The 25,792-nt window shown below is 36.8% G+C and overlaps 1 protein-coding gene across 1 annotated transcript in view; it reads left to right on the plus strand.

Annotated features, from left to right (window-relative positions):
• LOC145986429 (uncharacterized) overlaps positions 1 to 25,566 on the plus strand; it is a 60,203-nt gene extending 34,637 nt beyond the window's left edge. The window contains exons 3-4 of the mRNA XM_083120443.1: positions 16,468 to 16,920; positions 25,482 to 25,566. Of these exons, the coding sequence (XP_082976569.1) occupies positions 16,468 to 16,920; positions 25,482 to 25,512 (484 nt within the window). The 3' untranslated portion in view covers positions 25,513 to 25,566. The remainder of the gene's footprint in view (positions 1 to 16,467; positions 16,921 to 25,481) is intronic.
• Positions 25,567 to 25,792: the final 226 nt, after the last annotated feature.

A 25,792-nucleotide genomic window follows, 5' to 3' on the forward strand; every position in this document is an offset into this window, starting at 1 on the left:
TTATGTCTTGCCGATGGCGTTGTTGCTTTGTAATCAAAAAAATGCTAGGTTTCGATTGATACCTGTTGGAGGCGCATGGTGGTTTGATTTACAGGCCCAATCCCGATTTGCCTTTCCGTGCATAAAACAAACTTAAAGCTGCAATTCAATCAATGATTCACTGGTAATTATATTCTTGTGTCAAGTACATCCCCTCTCTAGGAACTTTTAACATATATACTGCTTGTTAAATAATATTGTGTTTCTGATTCTTTCATCCTCATAGTCATGAATAATCCAAGAGAAAAATATATTGTGCTGACATTCGAAACATGCAATAAAAATGTATGATCAAAAAGCTAGCGAAAAGAATAAACAGTGAAGGTAATACACACAAGATTCGAGCCGTATGGTTTGAACAGAATTAGATACAAAATTGGATTGATCTTGCTCATTTATAGGGTGAGAGATGGAAGGCTTCTGTTGCTAAACCTTCGGGTTTAAGAAGACAAGAGAATTAGTTGGTTAATAGCGAGCTATTAGGAACTGGCATTCTTGAAACTTCATGCTGCAAGCCTCGTCCTCTACACGTTTATTTCCGACATAATCCTCACTCTCGTTATGCTTTTTTTACAGATAACATCAAAAGCCGTGACATGCGATTTTCTGGCTTTTTCATTCACAACATGGATATTCATGTTTCTCATCACATCGCAATGATGAGGATACTCAATACCATATAGGGTTTGGCGAGTCTCAGAGCTCCAGGAAAAAATAAACTCCTGTAGGATTTTCCGTGTAGCAGTGAGACACGCTAGTACCGTAAATTGAACTGCACATAATTTAGATTTTATTGAAAAGCAAGCAGAAGCCGTGTTGGGAGCACTTTGAAGACTGGAACGGCTATGCAAGGACACTTATTATAATGTAAACATTTCAGTATAATATTTCGAGAATTGCTCTTCGGTACTTAATTTAATCAATTGTTAGACAAAACACAACATTTTGAAATGAGAATTTCTTTTTTGGTACTTGAGAAACTATTTAACACTCTTCGTAAAGCTGTATACACTATTTCCAACTTTTTGAGCCTGAAATTGTGGTGAAATTTTTTTTCTGTTCCTACAATAGTTAGCCCAGTTTTTTTAACAGTACATCTACAAATTCCATGGAAGTGTACCAGTTATCAGTAGTTACATTTCTGTTGGTATCAAAATTAGGTTTACACAGTCTTACTACAGCCTGCCTATGTATAGAAAGCTTTTTCTCGTTTTCACATAACTCTAGCCTATCTGTTCTAATGTGTTTTGATTATTAGTTCTAGTTATATTAGCACCAAGCGAATAGCAAGCTTGAGAATTGACATTAAATTCACTCAGAACTTGCAAAATTGCTTTCAGGGTTGACAAATCTCATACAACTCGGAAGTACTGCAAATCTAGCTGATGACATGGTTACTCGAAATATGTCCTGTTCCGTCTGTAGCAAAAAAAAATCGAAAGTTTTTGTTGTTCTATTTAAAATTATATTGTAAATAAGAAGTCCAAGGAAGCTTTTCAGTTCTGTAAGAGCACAAGTTGTGAGCACAACTCTATCAGAATTAACGTATTTCTTTCTTACATTTTCAATTTATTTTCTTTGTCTATTTTAGCATGTTCTCCTGCATAGTGTCTGTGATAATGTAGCCCCATGCATCAACTGGAACTACTTTGTTTCTTCTTTGTAGTTAGGGGTGAAACAAAAAAAATATATATATTCCGGGACTCTGGTATGTTTCGTAGTCTCTACTGAAGATCTCTTGAATCTACTTTTTATCATAAAAATATTTGTCACTTACTGTATCAGGTCCACTGCTTTGGTTGTCTTCATCACCGTCAACTGACACATATGAATCGGTATCATGATTGCTTTGAATATATTCTTCGTCCTCTGTATTGGAAAAATTCAATATCTGACAAATCACTTGAAATCTCGGCAAGCATATTTGCAAGTTTCTGTTCGAAGTTCGGATCACGAAAAAAAAGGTCGCATTGCCTGATATGTTCCACATTTTTTTTATTTAACTCACAGTACACACACAAACACAGTCGTGACGTTCGCTAAAACCGACACAGTGAGAGGGGTCTTCATATTGTAAGGCCAGTTCATCTGCTTGCTATTAAAAAAAATAAATGCCGAACCTTGCAGGACGCCCGGGAAGCCTTGAACTGTTCTTGTTGAAACTAAGTGACACTGCTGTGAAGTAAGTCGCTCGATAGTTTTTTAGTATTCAGTCACCAAGCCCGTGGTAGCCATTCTAGGTAGTTGAGTCGATATTTCACTGGAAATAATGTGTTTTTCCATTGTTGAAAAAAAAGCAAGCTTCCAGTTTGAATGAATAAGCTATTTCGTCCACTCCTGTTGGGTCACCTAGCAAAAAGTTGAAAACAATTTCTTGAAGAGAAAAAAAAATACTGTTTCTTGTCACCAAGCGTACGTACATGAAGAATATGCATGAGTTGATTTATTTATTTCTTCTTCTCTCTTTTCGAAGGCATACGCGCTTCTTATTCAAGAACCGGAATATTTGTGCCTTTCGAATCGAATTTAAGGAGGGAGTTCTATGACAAACATCTACTGAAGTTTTTAAGATGAGCCCCGCAGAGTTTTTGCATGTCCTCTCCCAAGTTAGTGTCTCGTACTTGTGTTTTCGGTTTCCAGTATGGACAGGTTAGAAACGAGTGTAGTGAATAAGAATCCCTCGGGCCTAATTCTTAATATATATAATATTGTCATTATTATTCTGCTGAAAATAATATTATGATAGCCGTCGCTATTTCAGAGTGGCAAATGTTTAACTCTATTAATTCTTCAATTTTATTTTAGGTTAGGCATATTCAACAATTTTTTTTTTATTACAATGCAACAATATTTTACATTTCAACGTTTTCGTAGTCGTCTAAACGTTTGAGAAAACCTTTTTTTGGTTCAACGTTCGTTCGTTGAAACGTTTCAACGTTTATGCAGAAAGGTTGAAACGTATTGTCACGATTAGTCGAACATGTCGCGAAAGGCAAAATAAAAAAAAATAACTCCCAAATTCAAATCGACCAAACAAGAGATAGTGAAAAAAAAACATGGAACCTTACAACATCCATTGAATAATCGACATTTTGCTGAAATGTCTCAGGTGTTTGTTGGATGATCATGAAAAATTACATTTCTAAAATTGCAGGGAGAAAAAATAATAATCTGGAAGTCTCGATTGTGATAACAGAAGAGATGGACGCGACGAAAAGACAAAAAAAAAAACATAAGAAAATTAATCGATGCGGACAAGATAAACAATGATCTAATCAATAACATTACAGCATTAAGTGCCATGCATTCTTTCCTCGTTCGTAATAAAATTTAACAAATTATAAAAAGGATAGCAATCCAACTTGTCATTTGACCTCCTTAGTGAAGTATGTTATAAAAAATATATATATATATTGAAAATTTCCAGTTCGTTTCATTTCGCGATTTATCCTCATAGCCGCGATAAACTTAGGAGACACAGGCTTGTATACATTCCATCTTTCGTTCGGAGGGACAAGGTAAACCGAGCACCTAACCAACCATTCAATGATAATAATATTCATGAATTTTTGTTTTGAATTGAGAAAATAAAAAAATAATCACCTCCTTTAAATATCACATCTACTCTAAAGTATTTATTTGCTGTTCATATTTTCCGTCCTTGAATTCGAATGTATGTTTTGTCTAACAATTGATTAAATTAAGTACCGAACATTATCGAAAAGCAATTCTGAAAACATTATACTGAAATATTAACATTATAATAAGTGTCCTTCCATAGCCGTTTCAGTCTTCAAACTGCTTCCAACACTGCTTCTGCATACTTTTTCAATAAAATCAATTTACCGTACGCCCTGGCCCTTTGCAGATTAACGAAAAATCGTCTAAAGTTTGAAGTTGTGACCCTTCTCTATACCGTTGCAAGCTTTTTTGTGGTTATTCAAAGTACCTCATTTTCGCATATTCAAATACACACCAGTGAAGGGAGTTCATGTCTCATTAGTGATTTTAAATTTGTATTTTTGGGACCATGCACACACTTCCTAACATTGTTGCTTTGTAGTCGATGAGTTGTGCGGGTACAGATGTGAAGTAGTTAATAAGACCCCACACAGACAAGCCCCCCCCACCATTTCTTTCCGACATAGTTGTTGTTTTGTTACTAGAAAATTGTTATGATTACAGTACACCTGTATCAGTATAGAATAACATAGTGCCATTTTCTGTTTCTGTTGCCAGCAAAAGCAAATCTGCAGGTCACAGGTTCGAGAAACAAGACATTTTTTAAAAATTCTCCTGCGCATAACATGGACCACCTATAGCGATGATATAATATAGATCGTATTAACAAATATACTTCAAAGTTATGTAATAAGATTTTGGTTTAGTATTTAATCACAACAGCAAAACAAACTTCACAACTGAAGTTAAGTGCATTTTGCATACATGCAGAAACATAAATTTACGCCCCCGAGGTGGTTGTTGGAAGACTATATACAATAAGACACACCGCCCCATTCTTTACAATAATAAAAATATTGAATAAGTAAGCAGTGGAGTAAAATCCTTTGTTTCATTTTGATGTGAACAAAAATTATAGTTGATCTGAACCCCCTTGTCCAAATGAAGAATAAGCTCCGGTCCCATCTGGAGACTGCAAAACTGATATGTATGTCTATTCAGAAAAACCCAAAAGTTTTAACATCCATGCACATTACCGTACTGTGGCTGTTGCGCCCCACACCCATGTGTAATGTTTTATTTCTCTTGTTGGCTGAACGCGAAGATGCTCGAGACTGCTTTCAAAAATTATTTTCGGCCTCCCTTCACGATACAGCCGTATGCATGTAAAACTAGTATATCACACACAGGCAGAGAGGCAAAAAATAACATTTCTCTCTTTCCCTCGCTTTTGCCCATCTTCCAGTGTTCGTCTAGATAGCGTGACTAGCAAAAATATTGAAATCGAAATAAGAATTATCCGTTATGGTCTCCCTCCCTTCTTTGCATGCATGTTGCGCTGACATGTAAATAAGCGCTATGCTTTAATAAAAAGAACAACCATTGTACAACTGTATAGGTCCTCGTCCATCTCATGCCAGGGACTGGGTATATCTTGTATACAGTTTATAGTGGCATCATATTCCTTCACCAGATATCAAACTCGAGAGACTTGCAAGACAGCTCAGGTTATAACTTACTACGAGGTCTGTTTTTTTAAAAAAATAATAATCGTCAGTCCATATGACAATACTTGCTGTTTAACTAACAGTATTCGAATCTCTGAGGGGCCGGGGCATTCCACATTTACCTTTGCTAGAAAGCGCAGTGCAATAAATATTCTTTTTAAGTTATGCAATAATTTTGACATTATATTCATGTCCATTCCCCAAGACTAGATTTATATACACAACCAACTCGCTCTTGCAATATATTATCTGATGCGACATTGTGAAAGGTTCTCGTATGTTCGCGAAACAGGAAATACACGTCATAGCTTCCGTGAATCGAAAGCAAGGTTACTGGGGGCACGCAAAATACCGTAAGAAGAATTATATATTCCAAATGCAGGCATCATCATTTTTCTCTTGCACAAATAGAATAATCGGGCTGAATTTCCAGTCTAAAACCACCATGTTCTGGCAGCAAGTATCAAAAACCTGTGGTAATTTTATTATATGATAGGAGGTGAGTGAAATGGTTGTTGCAAGTTATCTTTTAAACCCAGTACGTGTGTAGGAAAAACTGCGTATAAGCTGTATCACACTCTCTCTGTCTGTGTGTCAGGTGGTCGTGTCGTTCGCTAGTTGTATGTCACAGCTTAACCCGTACTAGGTAATATTTTTACATGAGGTAAGTTGGCATACTCTGGTAGGGTATATGTTTCAAGCCTCTAGCTGTAGAGCCTATTTGCAAAAAAATAAGTTTGGTAACACTACTCGTCGAAAGCAGCTCAAACAGTGTTGCTAGCTGTAGGTTAATTTTCCCCGTTATACAATTGCAAGAGGTGAGTTGCTTATAGCCTATCTGGAAGGCTTGGTGTGTGTGTGTCCATGGCTTATGTCGTAGGTTAATAAAATTTGCAATAAATCTTGTGTGTGTTGGCAACCGTCAGCCCTTACATGTGATATAGCAGCCTTACTTATTGTAAGACATAGTGTGTATGTATGAGTGGGGGAGGTTAGTTTAGTTCACGATAGATCGACCTGTCACGCTATGACCAATTTCTGCTTTTGAGTCACCTGTAAGGCTATATGTGGGTGGGTGAGGGAGCTTAGTTTAATTCACGATAGATCACATTTTAAATTTGCTCACTCTCTCTGTGTCTGTGTGTCAGGTGGTCGTGTCGATCGCTAGTTGTATGTCACAGATTAACCTAGGTAATATTAACTGTACTTCAAAAAATAAAATTGTGTGTGTATCTCATGTCGAACTAGAAACAAAAAAAATCAAACATTAAGCATGCATGCAGATTAATTAAGCTGTAAATTTAAAATTTGGCCTCCCCCAAATCGCATTTCATACATACATACATGTGGAGGACCCGTGGCCCACCTCCCAAGAGGTTTGGTTAGCATGCAATAGATCAGTATGCTAGAAAATACAAAAAAAAAGAGAAGAAGAAGAGAAAGCATTAACACTGCACCGCCGGTTAGCATCATTAATTCTTCTTCTTCATTTTACCGCATACTTATCATCTTAGAAGGCTACGCTGTCAACTCCTATTTGTAGGTTAGCCTCGCCTCTGAAATATCATATGGCAATTTTTTTTAAAAAACAAAAGATTTGTGAAGCGACTAGTCAGTGTTGCCAATTCCTATTTGTAAACCTTTACTTTTTTGGTTGGGCACCATGCACTCCTGGCGGGGTTATGGAGGACAAGAATCCTAAAAAACAACAATTATTATTATTTTGTTTGTTTGTTTGTGTTATAATATAAGTGTGTGTGTGCGCGCGCGCGTGTGTATGTGTGTGCCACATCGTTCCCGAGAGAGAGGTTTACAAAGGTCACGATCTACAAACATTTGTTCCCGTTGATTCCAGCACTCCAACTTCATCTCTAATGTTGACGACAATATTCTGAAGATGGAGAGAATAAGAAGATGAGAGGATGAGAGGATGAGAGGATGAGAGCTCATCTTTCACTCATCACTGCTTTTCTGCGCCCGTAAAACATCGTCAGCGCAATAAATGAGGCGCGGAACAGGGAGAGAAAATGATACACGCGCGCGCGTGTGTATGTGTGTGCCACATCGTTCCCGAGAGAGAGGTTTACAAAGGTCACGATCTACAAACATTTGGTCCTTCAAAAATAAGAAAATAAGAAGATGAGAAGATGAGAGCTCATCTTTCACTCATCACTGCTTTTCTGCGCCCTGAAACATCGCCAGCGTAATAAATGAGGCACGGAACGTGGAGAGAAAGTGAGTGTATGTGTGTATGTGTGTGTGTGTGTGTGTGTGTGGCACATCGTTCTCGAGAGAGAGAGGTTTACAAAGGTCACGATCTACAAACATTGCCGGAGTTGGAAAATTACGATAAGGTGCACTCATTTTTCAAAAATGAGAAGATGAGAAGATGAGAGGAGAGGTTTACGTAGGTCGCAATATATAAACATTTGGTCCCGGACTTGGAAAATTACGATAAAATACACTCATCTTTCAAAAATAAGAGAATGAGAGAATAAGAGGATGAGAAGATGAGAGCGCGCGCGTGTGTATATGCCACATCCTTCCCCCCGAGAGAGAGGTTTACGAAGGTCACTATATATAAACATTTGGCCCCGTTGATTCCAGCACTCCAACTTCATCTCTAATGTTGACGACAATATTCTAAAGGTAGAGAGAATGAGAGAATGAGAGAATGAGAGGATGAGAGAATAAGAGGATGAGAAGAGAGGTTTACGAAGATCACGATATATAAACATTTGGTCCCAAACTTGGAAAATTACGATAAAGTGCACTCACCCTTCAAAAAATAAGAGAATGAGAGAATGAGAGAATGAGAAAAGAGGTTTACGTAGGTCGTGATATATAAACATTTGGTCCCAGACTTGGAAAATTACGATAAGATGCACTCATCTTTCAAAAAATAAGAAAATAAGAAAATAAAAAAGTAAGAGGATAAGAGAAAGATGGGAGGATGAGAGGAAGATGAGAGAATAAAAAGAGAATGAGAAAGATGAGAGGATGAGGGGATGAGAGCTCATCTTTCACTCATCACTGCCTTTTTGCCCCCGTGAAACGTCGTCAGCGTAATAAATGAGGCGCGGAACGGGGAGAGAAAGTGAGTTTTTCAACTTTTTGTAGTCGTTTGGTCAAGAAATCAGAGTTGGGGTGGGAGTCACAAAAATACACTACTCAGGCCCACACTTTTTTTTTGTCGCTAAAATTCAAGAAACAGTTTAATTACTGATTCACTGCTTGCTTTGCTAATTATACAAAGGCTGTTGCAGAGAACGTGAGACAGATTTTATCCTGGCGTGGCAACACTGCCTATGGTTTCGGCACTAGTAGCGTCGTGTAGGATGACTCATTCTGTTTCCGTAGCAAGTTGTCACATGTTGCGAAACCACGTTAGTGAGCAGCTGTGTTGATTTACGTGGAACGTGTTTCGTTTACCCCTCCAGGTTTTTGTGTATAACATTGCTTATCGCGATGAGTATTCAAGATGAACAGCGACATGCCATAAAATTTTGTTGGCGTTTAGAGAAAAGTGCTGCGGAGACATATGCAATGTTTCAACAGGCATATGCCAATCAAGACAGACTGAGTTGAGACTCGGCGCCAGCACGTAGCAAAAAAGAGGCCCCATTTGAAGAACTCCTTCATATTGCAACACGATAACGCACGTGGGCTTTTCAGGATTACGCGATGAAGAGAAAAACAGAAATTTTCCCGCATCCAACATACAGCTTGGACCTTGCACCCTGCGACTTTTGGCTATTTCCACTTTTAAAGGCTGCTTTACGTGGTCGTCATTTCATGATGAACAAAGAAGTGATCACCGCAGCACAAGTTTTCTTCAGTTCGCTACATGACGACGAATTTTCAAAGACATTCACAAAGTGGCAGGAGCGTATGGACGCTTGCTTAGCTGTCAATGGTGCCTATTTTGAAAGAGATGGACGTCTAATCAATATGGCTGATTGTGAATAAAAATTTGTGGTTCGTAATTTTTTTGTTTCATTTTAATGGTTCTTGGAGGGGTCCATGCACATGCTTTTTTTTTAACTGCTACGCAGTCAATACTTTTTGACCTATTGCGCACATTTTGGTCTCAATCGGCAGCTAATGAACCAAATTTTCACCCTAGTACATTTGCTAGCCAATGGAGGTTGCTGTTTTACTATACAGGAATTAGTCTCACCTTTTCTGCGACAGCCTTTGGATATGTACGGTTATTTATTAATTATAATAATTACAAAAATTACTATCATTAATAAAAACCAACCAATTATTGCATGAGTGTGTCACACCAATATTTTATAATTCACTAAAACTCACAAAATCTCAAATATTTTTTATTAATGATTTTTTGTTTGTAGAAGTGCAGTTGTTTATTAAATATAATAATTACAATAATAACCATCATTATCAACCAATTGTACACTGAGACCCACTCGAAGATACCGCCAGATATGCCCACGAAGTGCATTTTGCCTCCTAATTACATCACATTTATGTTTTTATGAACAAAAGTAATACAGAAATATTGGGAACAATGTAGTTTATTTTCAATTTTTTATAAAACTTTTCACAGTTGAAAAATCTAAAAAATAGAGGTGTTGGACCTGCAAGGCCCCTTACCTCGGTAAACTAGGGTTAAAATTGTATCTGAACCACTATGCATGTGTCCACTGGGATTGGCCAATATTGGTTTTTTATTCAACTCTACTTATATTTCAAAATTGGAGGATTTTTATTGTAGAAATTTAATATTTTCCACAATGGGTAAAAATTGATTTGATTTTTGGAGTCAGCATGCTGAAATTATAGACAAACAACAGTCATCTACGAGACATCCAAACCAAACCAATGTCGACCAGTGTAATTATTTAAATATTTTGAACATGTAAACTGTTTCTTTTCTTTCTAACATCCATGTTACATAGATCAACGGAAAATTTCAAAGGAGAAAATGTTATCCTTTTCTGGACAAGAAGGTTCCCCTAGGGTGGTGAATGCTGGAAACACATTTTATGTTTATCACGTTGAATGCAAAGGAAACCATCAATTTCTCAACATAAATGAATGAATGAATTAAAATTTTTGGGTGTGTCCGCACATGAACAGTCTGACAATTGAGTAATGAGTCTTTTGTTATCAAATGAAAAGGAAACAATGATTGAAACAACATCTGCAAGTTTTCATGTGGTATGACTTGAAGATTCGATAGCACAGCCTGTTGGATGTTCCTGTGTTCATGAAAGTACATAATTTTGGCATCAGCTTCACTTTCAGAAACAGAAAATAGTAACAAGAGTTTAGATCTGGGGTGTAGAGAGGATGATTCAACACACTCACGCGGTGTAAGGTGTGCTCCTTCCACATAGTGCACCCAATAGTCAACCTTACTTCCATGTAGTATACCCTGGACTGCAGACTAACGAGACTCTGGCGACTGGCCCCATGGCCAGTATAATTCTGTGTCGTCATGTGTTTTGTCCTTATTTGTGCTGAGCACCCTTTTTAGCCTCAGCTTTTAACCAAGGTAAGGAAATTTTAGTTTTCAGACATGCTTTTATTTTGTTATGATAAGGGGCTGGACCTCATATAGTGTGACGGGTGCAAAATAGCCTCAGCGCTGACGCACCCAAAAGATTTCAATTCAAATTCAACACACTCACTTTTTTTCTGGTTGGAAATGAACAGTTGTCTTTCATAATCATTCATGACACCGTGATAATAACAGAAAAATACAGTTTCACCCTCTGCAACATATACATGATGAAAAATGCTTTGCTATCACAATAAAATGCAATATTGGGTTCATCCTTGACTTTTGGAGCTGTATTTTCTTATCCCTTTGTAAAATTTGCTACTTGCATTCTGCACTTTGTCATTTCGTATGAGGACCACTGCCAAAATGCTATGTTTCATCCTCTACAACAATGGAATTCAAGAAATATTTATTCCTATGAGCAGTTTTCAGAATGTCTTCCACATAGTGATTATGTGACGATACCCTTTCACGGCATGGCAGCATAACTCCCAGCATACCCATTGCAAGTGCATGATGTGCTGGCATGTTGTAGATTGGGGAGCACAATGCACCATGAACATGTTACTTTACAGATGGAATGTACAGTCAGAGAAAAAATTACCTGGGTTACGGGACGTAGAATTTCGTAACATCTTAAAGCCTGTTGTTTATGCAACCCAAATAACAAAATATTCGCTTAAGTTTGCCTGGTGATTCTGAGTTCTCGGGAAGGATTGAGCTTTGATAGCATGAGTCACATGACTCGTGCCCCAGCCACAACAAACATCTGGGTGCTACGAGGCCTCCAGAAGAAAATTTCAGGAACTGGTTTCTTGACAAGAGCTACTCGTAAGGAAATACTATTCTTTCGAGTGATATTAGAGTCATTGTCAAGAAGGTTCGCTGAATGATGGTTCTCATCACAGACCACATGCCACACGTTAATTGTTTAAGTCCAGTTCATGCACTGGACCTACAGATTAAAATGGGATCCGAACCAAATGCCTCTCTATTTGGTATTGAATTCGGAAGCCTTTCATTACATGGCGAAGACGTTACCACTACGACATCAGAGAGGCAATGGAACCCCTTGAGAAAGAGATAAGCGAAAATTGCTACGTGACAAACCATATTCGCCCGTAAATTTTAAAAATAAGACAATGTTTTGTACTGACAGTTTCGAACCGTGGGAGAGGCATATATTTTTTTTGTACTATCGTCCATTTCACGAGTTTATAATTCTTCCTCACCGACACGAGTAACGCGAGTGGTAGAAGAAAAGCGAAGTAAAATAACTGAAACAGAAATGAAAGGAAAAAGCGAAATAAATTTTATTCATAATATTCTGCAGTCACTTGAGTTGTATTCACGGGATGCTATCTTTAAAGAAAGCCGTGGTCTCTTCCTTGTCTTTTTCGCTTCCTTTGTGCTCTTGCTTCCCCCTGTCACGATTGGTCTAAAACTAATTAATGCGACGTTAATTAAACAATCCAAACAATGAAACAATGCACAATGAACTGCACAAAACAACATTCCAAATGTTTTCGAATCGGAAAACAATTGAGATGCTGTAAAATGACTTAAGATGCAGTAATAAAGTGGAAATTTGGTACCGTATAGAATTAAATCGGTGGAGATGTTAGATTTGATTGGATGTTTCTTATTTAGATTTGCTATTCTTTCACTTTTGGCAAATAGCGACGATGAAGATGAGTGATGCTATGATGAAATTGATGAAGGGACACCTACCAAGGACACCCATGCCCAAGTCGAGATTCTAACCAGGGACCCATGGCATCGTAGCGCGCTGTGCTAACCATTCATGTAATGGTCACTCGTCCTTATCGTCGCGATCATCGAACAGGGAATAAAAATTATAAAAATAAATACAATGGAAGAGTACTTATTTCATCTCTCAAGAAATCTCCGACAAAACCGAAATATATAAAATACATGTATATTCATTCACATACATTTTCGATTTCTATATTTAACTAATCGAGACCTAGAACGGGAGAGCAATTTTCAATTCGAGAAACCGAGAGACGGAGACACTGTCAAGTCTTGTTTCTTTCTTGACATCTCCCTAATTGAGTTGTTCTGTTTGTTATTGGCTTTGTATTGGCAATTATTGTCATTATTCTTCCCCTGCAGGTAAACCATAACGATGAATTATGATGAAATGAAGCAGATAAAAGGGCAAGAACAAGAAAGTCATGCCTGTTCGGGACTCCAACCCAGAACCTTATGTAACGAGATTTGAAATTCTGGAGAAGGCATCCGTGTTTCGCTTGGTTTTCTCTTTCCTCTACTTCTCTTATATTATCATACATGTATAATAAAAATGGATCTGATACGATATGTTGCGATTCATAATTGTGCTGGTTAGATGCTACAGATTTGAACTCCAACCTGCAATATATTATTCCCTTTTGTTTCGTATGTGGTTGAACATGAAATTTTCTTACACTGTGACAATTTCTTTCTTAGTTTTGGTTTGGTGCACAGATATGCTAATCTGGACTGGACCTTCAGTTTAAAGTGGGATACTAACCACTACGTATTTCAGCATTTACATTTTCTTCTTCTTTTTTCCTTTTGTTAACTACTCTTATACAACTCTTTTTGCGTCTTCGAATTTCTTCTTGTTTCAGGAAAAAATAATACATGCAGGCTGTATAAAAATCCCCCGTTCAAATAGATAAAACGTTCACTCTGGAGAACTAATTTACATGTTTATCACTAACGTAACCATTAGGAAACTATTGAAATGTTAACTGATATAACTGCAGATGAAACAATACTTACAGCCACTAACGAAATATCTATTCTTGTGTAGCCTCACAGTCAACAAGTATCTGGTGAGTCATTCACTCTTGCTGACTACGGGCGAAGGTCACTGAACTAAAGGGTGGTGGCAAGCAAGCAGGCTTCTGCTCTACCAAAGACGAGGTCACGTGTTCCAGTTATCAATGGCGTACGAAATAAGGAGGAACACAGCTATCTGACGTATGTTTTGGTCCCGTCATTGCTCGTAGAACACTTTATCGTCGTGGCCTTGAAGTTCCCTCAGGGCACTCCTACGTAAAGGCTTCTCAGCTAGAAGGATATCTTCCCCATTGAGTGGAGGAAAAGTGGGTGCGTATAGAGGTCCTTCAACTTTCGTATTCTTGTTCACTTCAGAACGCGTGCTGTATCGTCGACTTAATCCAATCTATCCGTTGTAGGTTTTAAGTTCTGTTTGTGTTCGGTAATTTCACATTATCTTTCTGCTTATGTTATTTGCGGCGAAGGTTCTGGATTCGATAATCTGGACAATAACGGGATTGTGTTGGTTGCTTGATTTGGTGTCTTAAGTCTACTTTATGTCCTGTTAGGCTAATCGTGAATGGACCTACAGTTTAAAGGGGGATCCGAACCACTATGTTCCTCCACCGAGTATCGAACCCGGGATCCCTTCATTGCAAGGTGTCCACGATCCCACTGCGCCATCGGGGATTGCGTTCGAAATGAATGAATCAAATTTGAGTGATGTGATATGCAACCATTGTAAGACTATTGAAAGAAAAGCTATGGGAACCTGCCAGTTTTTCTACTGCAGACAGGAAACCATAAACATGGAAGAGAAGCTTATATTCTATGAAACGTGACGCTATGTGCTCGAATACTTTGTAAATATAATCCATAGAGGCATAGCAACATTAAACAACCTATTATATGATAAAAATAGGTTTAAGAAGGTCGAAATACAAAGATTGTGTGCACCTCACTGATGGCGTAGTGGTAAGGCCTTGTAATCAAGGGGTCTCGGGTACGATACCAGGTGATAGCACATAGTGGTTCGGATCCCACTTTAAACTGTATGCTGTTCAGATTAGTCTATCTGTGCCGGTGACTCAGTCGGTAACGCATCTGACTACCATGCTATAGGCCCCGGGTTCGATCCCCGGCCGGTTCAAGCCCAGGAATTTTTCTAATGTTGGAAGCGGCCCCGGCGCCCACCCAGCGTCGAATGACATGGGTACCTGGGGGAAACCCTGGGGGTAAAGGCGGTCAGGGGCGTGATGCTGATCACATCACCCCCACTCACAAACGAATCAAGAAAGTGTGGGGTGTTACCCCCACACCCCCTATACGCCTTCATGGCGTAGCGCTAAGCACAGGCGAGCACTTTACCTTCCTTTTTTTTTTGCATAAAGTGGACTTACAACAAAATTTAAACTTGCGATAAAGATTATGATAAGGTATTAAAGAATTGGGTCTAACACATTTTTTTTTATTGTTTACCAATGACATTGTTAACTAATATTCTTAATTTCAGTTTCAAGATGAAATCGGCTACGAAATAAAAGGAGTGGGTTCATATTTCTGTTACGAAATTCCACTTTTGTAGTAGACCTTTGCCACACTAAGATGTGACATAATAAACAAATCTGAGACACTTTCAAAGTATTAAATTGCTATCTGCGTATTGGGAACAATCTTTCAATATAATACTTTTTTTGGATGCGTCAAATCATAGTATTTAATTCCTGTTTTAGCAGCTTTAAGAAACCTGATTTGGGGGGGGGGGTTTACAAATGCCCTTTCTGCTCCCGTCAAGTTACACCTATGACGAACAGGAATTCAAAGTAAAAAACTGTCCCGACTAAATCGGGAGATACGTCTGATAGATTTACAATTGGGAAAATCATAATTAAGCGTGTAGTTAAAAACAACCTATTTTCATATATTTCATGCAGCTCTACTTTTTCTGCAATGTGGATCAAGAACTGGGGACGTGGAGAAGCACAACACTCCACGTAACCAATAGTCACGTGACCCTCTTTGCTTTCCTGTCATGTTGACCTTCGCGTGGAACACATTTCTCGGTGTTAAGAAAGGCAAAATCACCCGATCACCGAAGGGTGCAATATGTGTTGCCTACCCTCCTGCATTACTTGCTCCTATTAAAGCCTTATGGGGAAGAACTTTTTTCCATGACTGTACACCTGGGACAGCTTAAAATCAGTCTACTTAATTGTCAGACTGTGTATACCATTTTACACTCTTCAAAGTACAAGCGAAAATATCCTCTTATATAAAATAGGGTGTAAAGAGCCCCTTCATAATGGTTAAAGGACAAGGTTGTAAAGGGACCTGCACAACACATCTAAAGATAAAGAGAGATTAAAGACTTCCTCAGAAATAGTGTACGAAGCCTGTTCTTCACAAAAAGCTTACACGATTTGTTAAAACACTGTCAAATGTTTCATCTTACTTCATTTCAGGTTACGTACAGCAAATTCTTCAAGAGATATTGAACATTTTTCTAGTTGTAAGGAGATACAAGAACTTTTAGGCTGTAGGAGGCTGAAATATTTTTGAAAGCTAGAAAATGTTAGTTTGAACTAATTTGAAGTCAAGTTGTATCTTAAACCATTTAATGTACCACAAATGATTTAAAAATGTCAAAAGATATGTTGAATTCCATTTTCCTCTTAAGGTATGTGTTGTTCCATGAAAGACCCAACAAGTTATGTAACAAGTAAGAATTCTTACCAGAGCTACCATTTCTACCCTAATTTTGATGTACAAAGAAAGGATTGAATGTATTGAAAGTTTCCTCTTGTTTTCAAAACAGGAAAATTTACTTGTTTGTATGATTTTTTCCTAATCACCAAAATAATATTCCATAATATGTTTTTTGCCCTCATTTATAAATATATATCTCTTCATTTTTAGTGTTGAATTACCAGATTCCAGTTTCAAATCAGAACATGAGACATCTAGTGAACATTTCATTCTATCCGACAACAGAAATGTTGAAACAATCAACGAACTATCAACTGTAGCTACAGAAATTTTGGCAACGAGTGCAGGAAGTGAAAGCATGAAGCTTGAATCGTTGCTGAGTACTGAGTCAAAGAAATTTGATTTGGTTGTGAAAAATTCTACAGAAGACAACTTCTTGTGTGATCAGTTTTCAACAATCTGCAATGCAGAACACAAATTCACTTCTGAAACTACCTTAGCAGAAACTATTAAATCTGAGCTAGATATAATTGAGAGAGACCCTAATGGAGAATATGAAGATAAGGCTCATACTATTAAGAGTGAAGAAGTTTTCATCACAAATAAAACTATCCAACTTTTTGATTTGAAAATCGAAAATGATTTTGAAACTCCATGTCTGAGGTATGTATTTTTATGTATAACACATATTATGAGCTATCATGATATCATTATCATCATCCTTTGCCATTTCCTGCCTCTGGCTGGGTCAGCATAGAAGTCAACCTCTCCATTTTTTTTTTTCCTGGTCTTCCACCACTCCTCTCTTTCCACGGTGTTCCAATCTTGTCCTCTTCTCCTAACACTCTCCGCCTGCTCTTTCCACCGATATCTTGGTCTCCCCCTTGGCCTTATATGCTGGTGGGTGAACGTCACGTCCGGCATTGTTGCCATAGCAACGGCGGACTTGGGTTGATACCACAAATTTCCCACTTTCACTCCATATGGCTACCATTGGTAGCGGGTTGCGGGGGAGATATTTCACCACCAATATCAGCAGTTAAGAAACAAAATGGTAGTGTGTATAATACATCAATGTAAATATGAGATTCAGAAGATTACGCAGATAAAATACAGGTCTCTTGCAGGTGACAAGTTAAAGAAGAAACAAAAGCAGGTATTTTCCAAGAAAGTGACCAGCAAACAATTGACCGAAACTTATGATTTCTTCGGTTTAGCTACCATAGGTTTGCTGGAGTGTAAAAGGACGTGAAGTCACATGCTTCTTTGCATTGTTGTATTTTGAATGCTCAGAAGCCTAGTGCAAAGGCAGGAAACATGCCTAATATTTGCAATAAGACCACGCACGTATGTAGAAATATGTTTGGGGGGTGTCTGGTGTCTGAACCAAGTGTCTCAGGAATAATAATAATAATGTTTAAATTAAAATAATTATATTAAATGAAATTAATACTAATTACAATACATAAATTAATGTTATATTATTATTACACGAATAGTTAAAAAGACTGTATCAGAATAGAGATATAGTTTACCTGTAGTTAAGATTGGAATAATTTACATACAAACGAGTGCCCTGGCAATAAAATTAATGTGAAATAGTTGAATAATTGAATATTTATCGAATAACAAAAATGATGTTACATGTAGTTGGAGAAAACAAAGTTTCTGATTAATATTTTATGCATATTATTTTGAGTAGTAGTGTACATAAATCTTCCTTGTAATGCCATTCAAAGCCTTATGATCCCAATATAATCCTTGTCTTCCATAAATTCAGAGGAAATTATACAACAAAGGCTAAACGAATATATTTTTCATTATTTGATTTTAGTACGTTTTAAATATTTTAGGGGGGCAGACCCGCTAAATACGTCCTTGAATAAGACATATCTGGACAAAAGCCGGAACACCAACCACATAAGAATGGAACTACAATTATTGCTACTACTACTAATAACAATAACAAAGGCATATTAAGATAACAATGGTATTATTAAAGTCTGGCTGCCTGTCTGTCACATCGGCTATTTCAGGAAATTAGGTAGAATCCCATTTACATCTTAAAGAAATAGCACTTACCAAATATGTTATGTTTCTAAATTTCCAGAAATGCTGAATAATCGTAACTCGTAAATAAGTGAATTCTAACCGGATATATTTACTTCCACATATAGATTATCAAGAATTGTTAACATAATGTAATTCTTTCTAGGTGGTTTTATTTATTATAGTGCAGAACTGGCAATGGTAAACTGACAGCAATAGAAAATAATTCTCCTCTAGAAGCTTATCTTCTAGCTTCTAGGAAATTCACCCCTCTTCGAGGTATGCATATCGCTTTGGGCATTTGGGGACTATTCAACATAAACCTGCCACCTTGAAATGCCTGTCGCCAGGAACCTACAGATTGCCCACTGACATTTAGTACAAGAACTGTCTCTTTTCTTCTTCATCTATTGTTTACAATAGGAATTAACGTAACAAATGATTGACTTTTCTACAGTGTATTAAAAAGAAACAACAGATGTTCAATGTCGCAGCAGGAACTGATTTGCTGGAATGGAGTTATTAGTTATTAGTAATAACAATTTTTATTATTACAGTTATGATTGTTGTTATACAATGACTATTATAAACACACAGATATGAACCAATTTTATTCCACAATATTATTATTATTTTTTCCTTGGGAAGATTCTTCTACTTGATCCACAAGATGAGTGAATCTAGCACAACTGTTTTTCATAATTTGTTTCACATTTCCTGTAGTCGGTGTACTATGTAACATTGAAATGCATAGTTATTCTACTTTATTACTAAATTTTACACACAAAAGTTAGGCGAAATTTTAGTCCTAAAGTTTGTTGTGTTACCTCTCCGGTAAAACTCCACTTTTTGAAATTTTGTAACTGTGAAACCATTTATTCCTTGAATTAAATGTTAAAACATAACCTTGTTACTGTATTTTACACAATTTTTTCAACATAGTGGAGTTTTTACTTTGGTTATTCAGCTATTTATTTTTCTTATTAACAATAACTTTTCTGTTGTTTTTTTTTTGTAACTTGGAATGAAGTACGTCAATTTTCATGGGTGTCCAAGGACCAGTTTGAGTCCCTTTCCCGACTTCCATAATTCACGCTAATATAATTATCTTTTGAACCCAGAAATTTCCCTGTACTTAATCTTCATCTATTGGAACAAAAAATGAAGCAAAGAATACTAAATTAAAGTTATCAGTATTGCTGATATTTTTGTTTTGAGGATTTCAATTATTTTCTGTAATCTCATGACAAATAAAATTACAGTAGTTACACGAACTTGTCCACTTGTTGGTCAATTCTGATCGACCTGAAGATGTTTTTGGCTTGGCAGACCATTATTAATTACAACAAATTGTTTTCAATCAATTTTTTTGCATAAAGAACCTGATAGGTTCTAAAAAAGTGTGCTTTTAGGATCCTAAAATATGTTCGAAAAACCCTAAAATAGGTTGTAAAAATCCTAAAATAGGTCCTAAAAATCTTAAGTTAGGCTTGAAAAATCCTGAAGTAGGTTAAAAAAAACTTTAAATAGTTCAAAATTCCTGAAAAATGCTGATTAGATATAGTCACCAGCAATGAAAATGGTACACCTATATTCTGAATAAGCATAACATTATGTGTGTTGCCTAACCCTATGGTGATGGCAGAACTTACTATTGGAAATTTGCTATTAAAATCCACTCTTCGCCTTATTAGTCAGTGGTGCAAACTTCAATGCTGAAATGTTAGTTTGCAAGCACCGAAGTGATGTGAAAGTGAGCAAGACCACGCAGATCAGACCACTTTGGATTGTACAGGTAAGAGTGGCACCAGACAATTTGCTATATCTAGAGCTTTGAGAAATCACCATGGAATTGGAGGAAGGAAAATCGACAGAGAGTACGTTTCAAACACGTTCGTCATTGAATTTTTTCGTGATCAAACAAAGCAAATGCCTATGTGTAACATACAAATCCTGTAAAACCTTTAAAAATATATACAAACAAAGAAAAGGCTTGATTTAGGCATATAAACCTAAAATAGGTTCTAACAAGCAAAATATTTCTTTTAGGCACTATAAAACTTCATCAGTTGTTGGTTTTTTTTAACAAGACGCTGAAATAACTTACTATTTCTTACATACCTGCAAAGGTATAAATAGGCTAATAATCCTAAAATCCGAGGTCTACTTATAAGTTGGAATAAGAATGACATAATAATCACAAATAGAGGAACCCTTTTGTCTGATAACTTTGTAACAAAGGAATACAGGCCACATATTGGTTAAATGATATAAAATCTGATTCACGTTAACATCTCTTCGGTCACACACAAAGTTATTATTAAGAAAGCTGCTGTAGGCATTTCTATAAAGTGTTAGTAACAACATATGCGACATCATCTGAGTAGCACTTCCTTAATATCACCTTATTTTTCTTTCATGCTTCGTTCCACTCTTCCTTCGATTACACTTTGTTATCTTACATATCTAAAACTCTGCGAGTAGTTTTCCGTATGTGCTAACTCTCCCTTCATTGTTTTCGACCCATCTTTCCAAACTGCACGAATGCACAATAGCGTTTTGGCATGTGGCCCCTTAGCAACCAAACTAGCAACCGTTTGTATAAACCCAACATGGCCGCACTCATGCGTAGGAGTAGCAGACGACCCCACCAGTGTATTCCCACTCCTTGTGCATGGTAAGCTCTTACTGGTAGTCTTTCTGCCATCCATCCTCTTCATGTGTTCGAACCATCTCATCTGTGCCTGATCTATCCTGTCCTGAAGCTTCACCACACCCACTGTCTGTTGGATCTTCTCATTCCTTATTCTATCCCTTCTAGTCTTCCCCAATATACTCCTTAAAAATTTCATCTCCACTGTCTTTCCAGTTTCTCTCACTGTTTCTTTTCCTATAGCTCTATTTTTTCTCTAGCTTCCTGTTTCTCTTTCTGTCTCTTTTCTCTGTTTTCAATCTCTATCATTCTTATATCTCTATCTTCTCTATATTCATCTTTTCATTTATTTCTGTTTCTATATCATGTCTCTCTGTCATTGTCCAAGTCTGTGCTCCATACATAATTATCGACACATAGTATGTGTTATATATTACCTTCTTCCATTTCATAGGCACATCCCAGTTCCATATTAATCTTCAAACACTTTGATATAGTTCACCACCCATTTGTCCTCTTCTGTTTATTTCCTCATCTATTCTTCCACTTCCCTCAATTATGCTTCCTAGATATTTGAAGCTCTCCACTACCCTCAACTCTTCTGTGTCCATCTTTATTCTTGGTTCTTTTCTGGCTCTGTGTCTTGTTGTTATTAGCACCTCACTGTTTTCTGCACTGAATTTCATTCCTGCTCTTCTGATTTCCTCATTCCAACTATCAGTCTGTCTCTGTACTTCTTCCTCCCTGTTCCCCCATATTACTAAGTCATCATCAAACAACAGGGCCTTCATCTTTTCCTCTCCTACTATCTTCTTACCCACCTCTTTGTTAATTGCATCCATTCTAATTATGAAGAGCTGTGGGGAAAGAGCACTTCCCTGTTTTAGTCCATTATTTGCACTAAACCACTCCGTTCTTCCCACTGGTGTCTTCGCGCAGCTCTGGTTGGCCTTGTATGTGCTCTGCACTTTATCTCTTCCTCGACTCCTTTCTCCCTCTTAGTCTTCCACCACAGACTTAGCTCTACGTAACTCGATTCTGTGCATTCCATGTGGCATATGATTTCCTCGTATTATCGAAATAACTCCCTCTTACTATTTCCTTTCATCTTGAGAAAGACAGAGACCAATGTTAACTTGTTAGCACGGTAGATAAACTTTACGCCCAACGATATACTCCTGAAAACAATCCTGCCTGCATGGAGAATCGAACCCACGACCTTCCTCTTCAGGATCATGCACGCTGCCTCTTCTCCAGGTAGCTCATGTTAAAATTAGCTACCAGTTTGAATAAACCAATTCACACATAATGTCATGTCTTTAATTTCCTCATGGCAATTTTTAAGTGGAAACGAATTCAGTAAAAATCGAGAAACGCTGAAAGGGAAGAATGATGAACATTTCTATTGGTGTTCTGTAACATTTTGTAAATTGTGTGTAAATGTCGTGTTTTGAACAAGCAATCGTTTAGTTATGAAGTTTTTTCTTGTTTATTGAAAGTAGGAAGAGGAAAGCTAAAAGGGGTCAGTTGAACCAGACCCCGGTTGCCAAGAAACTTCAGCCTTTTTTTAGAGATTGTAGGAAGAAACAGAGGAAAGGTATATTTAATGTATGAAATTTAAAATATGTGTGAAATTAAAACAATGGAAAACCTTAGAGATGCATCCTAACGAACTTCAAACTATGAAAAACCTGTTTTCGGAGTGGAAAACTACAAGTCATTTGTAAATATGAACCTGGTTTTTTTTTCTGCATTATAAAGTGCAGATATGGGACAATAAGATCCTTTAGCAAGGAAATTGTACTCCAACAGTTTCATTGCTGATACTTAGTAATTTGGGTCTGGAAGTTGATGAAAGACCAATTGTTTTTTCTGAGCCTTAAAAAAAATTCCACTCTGTTATCATGTTTGTTTCCCTTCAGTTAGAACCAGAAAACATTTTGTATTTTGTATGTTTTCATCTTTCAGCTTTTTTTTAGCTTTTATGTTATTTTCCAATATTTTTAACAATTTTTGTTGCATTTTCTTTATGTTTGAAGTGTATTATTCTCCTCCCCTGTTGTTTCGTGTATTTTAAATGAATTTACTATCAAACTTACATATTTAAATTTCCGGACATGCTCCTTTTAGCAAATTTGCCATGAATTGAAGAACGGTCAATGGAAAAGCACAATATTATTCTTAACTGAAATGTTTGGCAGTGGATTAAAATACTTTGTGTGAAGCCTACTTTGAGGTTCTTTGGCTGGACACTATTATCTTTAATCTGTGGTTTTAAGCTAAATTAGTCACAATATTAAATGAAATTATACTCTGGTAACACAGCTGTATTTTCTTATATTGGCTCACTACAGTATTGTAGAAGGCCCATTCTGAAAGGAGATGAATGATTTATACAGTGTGGTGTATTTTATGTAGCCTTGAATTAAAAATAAACAAAAACTACATTAGCACCTAATTGCTTTTCCCTCCTTTTGCTTCAGTAGCTTAAACCACCAAACAATGGGGGTTATCAAATTATTCAACTACTTTTGTAATTTATGAAATAATTAAGCTTCCACTTTCAGAGTTTAAATTATTTTTGGGTAATTTTTACCATTTTCAGGTCATTCTATAGGTCATTGTTTGACAGTTTTTAGGTCACCAACTTCCGAGTCCTAGTCATAATTTATAAAGCTACATCCCCAGCTATCCTAAATGCTACACAAATAAAACTAAATGACTAATAAACCTAAAACTTTCCACATCACACACTACACCTCTACAGAAATGTGTAAGTCTTCATCTGTTGAAGCGAGTGCTTAAAATAACTTGAGCAGTGTGGTGTAGGGGGATCGTGTTCGCTTCCGGAATGGAAGGTTGTGTGTTCAAACTTACTTCTTCGCAAAACATTTTCGGAAAGTAAACGGCTGTGGACAAGAATGCTTATCTACATTTCTTGGAAATTTCCATTGATATTTATGCAATTTACATCCAGCATTTTAATCATTGTAACCAAAATGTAACTTGGAATGTGCAGAAACATGTGATGTAAAGTCTGAGGTGGATAGTTTCAAATGTTGAATATAGCATAAAATATGTGGTAGTATCATGGAAATCCGACGTATATTTTAGGTTTGCAATGAAGAGCACAAACAAAAATCATTGTATTTGTGTGTGTGTGTGTATGTATTGTTGTTTTAAGTCTACTTTATGCACAGATAGGCTAATCGGGACTGGATCTACAGTTTAAACTGAAATCAGAACCACTGTGCAATGAGCCTCCACCTGATATCAAACCTGGGACACCTTGATTACAACATCCTGTTTAAGAACAGATATTTATGAGCACGTAAATTCTTAATGTGTGTTAACATCTGAATGAAAAGATAGGTCTTGCCTAAAATCTTGCCAATCACTGAAAAATCAAGAAGATGAGAAAATTCCTCAAGGTATGCATCGCATAAATATTTACAGTGATTTAATATAATATTATATTACATTATTACAACACTTCGTACTTGGTAAATAACAATAAAAAAATAATCAGGAGAGGGTGGGATTTGAACCTATGATGTTTCGTTCTTGACGAAAAAGTAAATAACCAGACAACCGTCTAACCAACTATTCCAGGAGATTACTAACATGAAACTCTGGAAAACAATTTTGTCTCCGTTGAAAGAACATTGTGCCGGAGTTCCAAACCATTTTCTGTGATAGATCAAGGAAAGATGCACTTTGCAGAATCGTCAGGTATTGAGCACGGTATCTTGAATGTAATTTTGCCTAAAATCGAGAGAAATTTGCCTCATTGCATTCAAATGTGATGTCAATTCTCTCCAGGTGGTGGAGAACCAGTTCAGTGTTTTAAATTCCAAATAAATTCCCCTATTTTCTATTCCAGACTGAAGAATCGTAAAAAAAAATCAATATTCGTATTTCTAATTTACAATTCTTGTTTAATTGCCTATTGTATTACTAGTTTAGAGTTTCTAACTTCATGGAATGTGAAAGAATGAAAAAGTATCACGAGCGTTTTCATTTAGAAAGAAAAACTGTTGCTAAGTTGGATACTATTTGTTGGCTCTGAAGTGTTACGTTGCTAAATTTATGAATTCAGGACTTTGAATTTTTTCAGGACACCAAATATGGCGTTGCGAAGTGTACATCCTGTTTGTGGGGCATACATTTGAATTGTTTCTATTACTTTACCTCTTATTCATTTTTAGTTTTATAATTCTGTAATTTACCCTTACTACTTCCTCACTTATTCCACTTCTGACTACAAATCCAACCCCACTTCGTCTGCCCTCTTCAGTTCCTGCCCAGTACAGTTTATAGTTTTCCTCAATTTAATTTCTCCTGTTCCTTTCCATTTCATTCGCTCATTCCAGAGATGTTGATCCCTCTTCTCTCCATTAGATCCACAATTTCTTCAGTCCTTTCTGTCAGTGTTCCAATATTCAATGTCCCTATTCATAGGACATGTCTCCAATATCCAGTCTGGCTTGCTTCTCTCTTAACTCTAATTTTTTGTTTTCAGCTGGCGGCTATTCAGGCCTGTCGCAGCCTAAACCTGAGTGGTGGGGCTGCCACCTGATAATGGAGGTTAAATTATACTATACTTGTGGAACTGTTATAGAATTATACAAAAAAAAAATAAAAAAAAATGTGAGGATTGAAATCTCCTTATATTGATATCAGTGGCTACTACTTAACACTACACATCACAATGCCTTTTCCTGCTAATTACTGGTTTGTTTACAACGTTGCATTCACATCAGTTTCCTCAAAGTGACTCGTAATGATATTTATATATTACATTATAGTAGATGGCTGGTTTCTAACGAAAAT

The sequence above is a fragment of the Lepisma saccharinum genome, chromosome 4, assembly GCF_977018435.1.
Source record: "Lepisma saccharinum chromosome 4, izLepSacc3.1, whole genome shotgun sequence".
Classification (NCBI taxonomy): Eukaryota; Metazoa; Arthropoda; class Insecta; order Zygentoma; family Lepismatidae; genus Lepisma; species Lepisma saccharinum.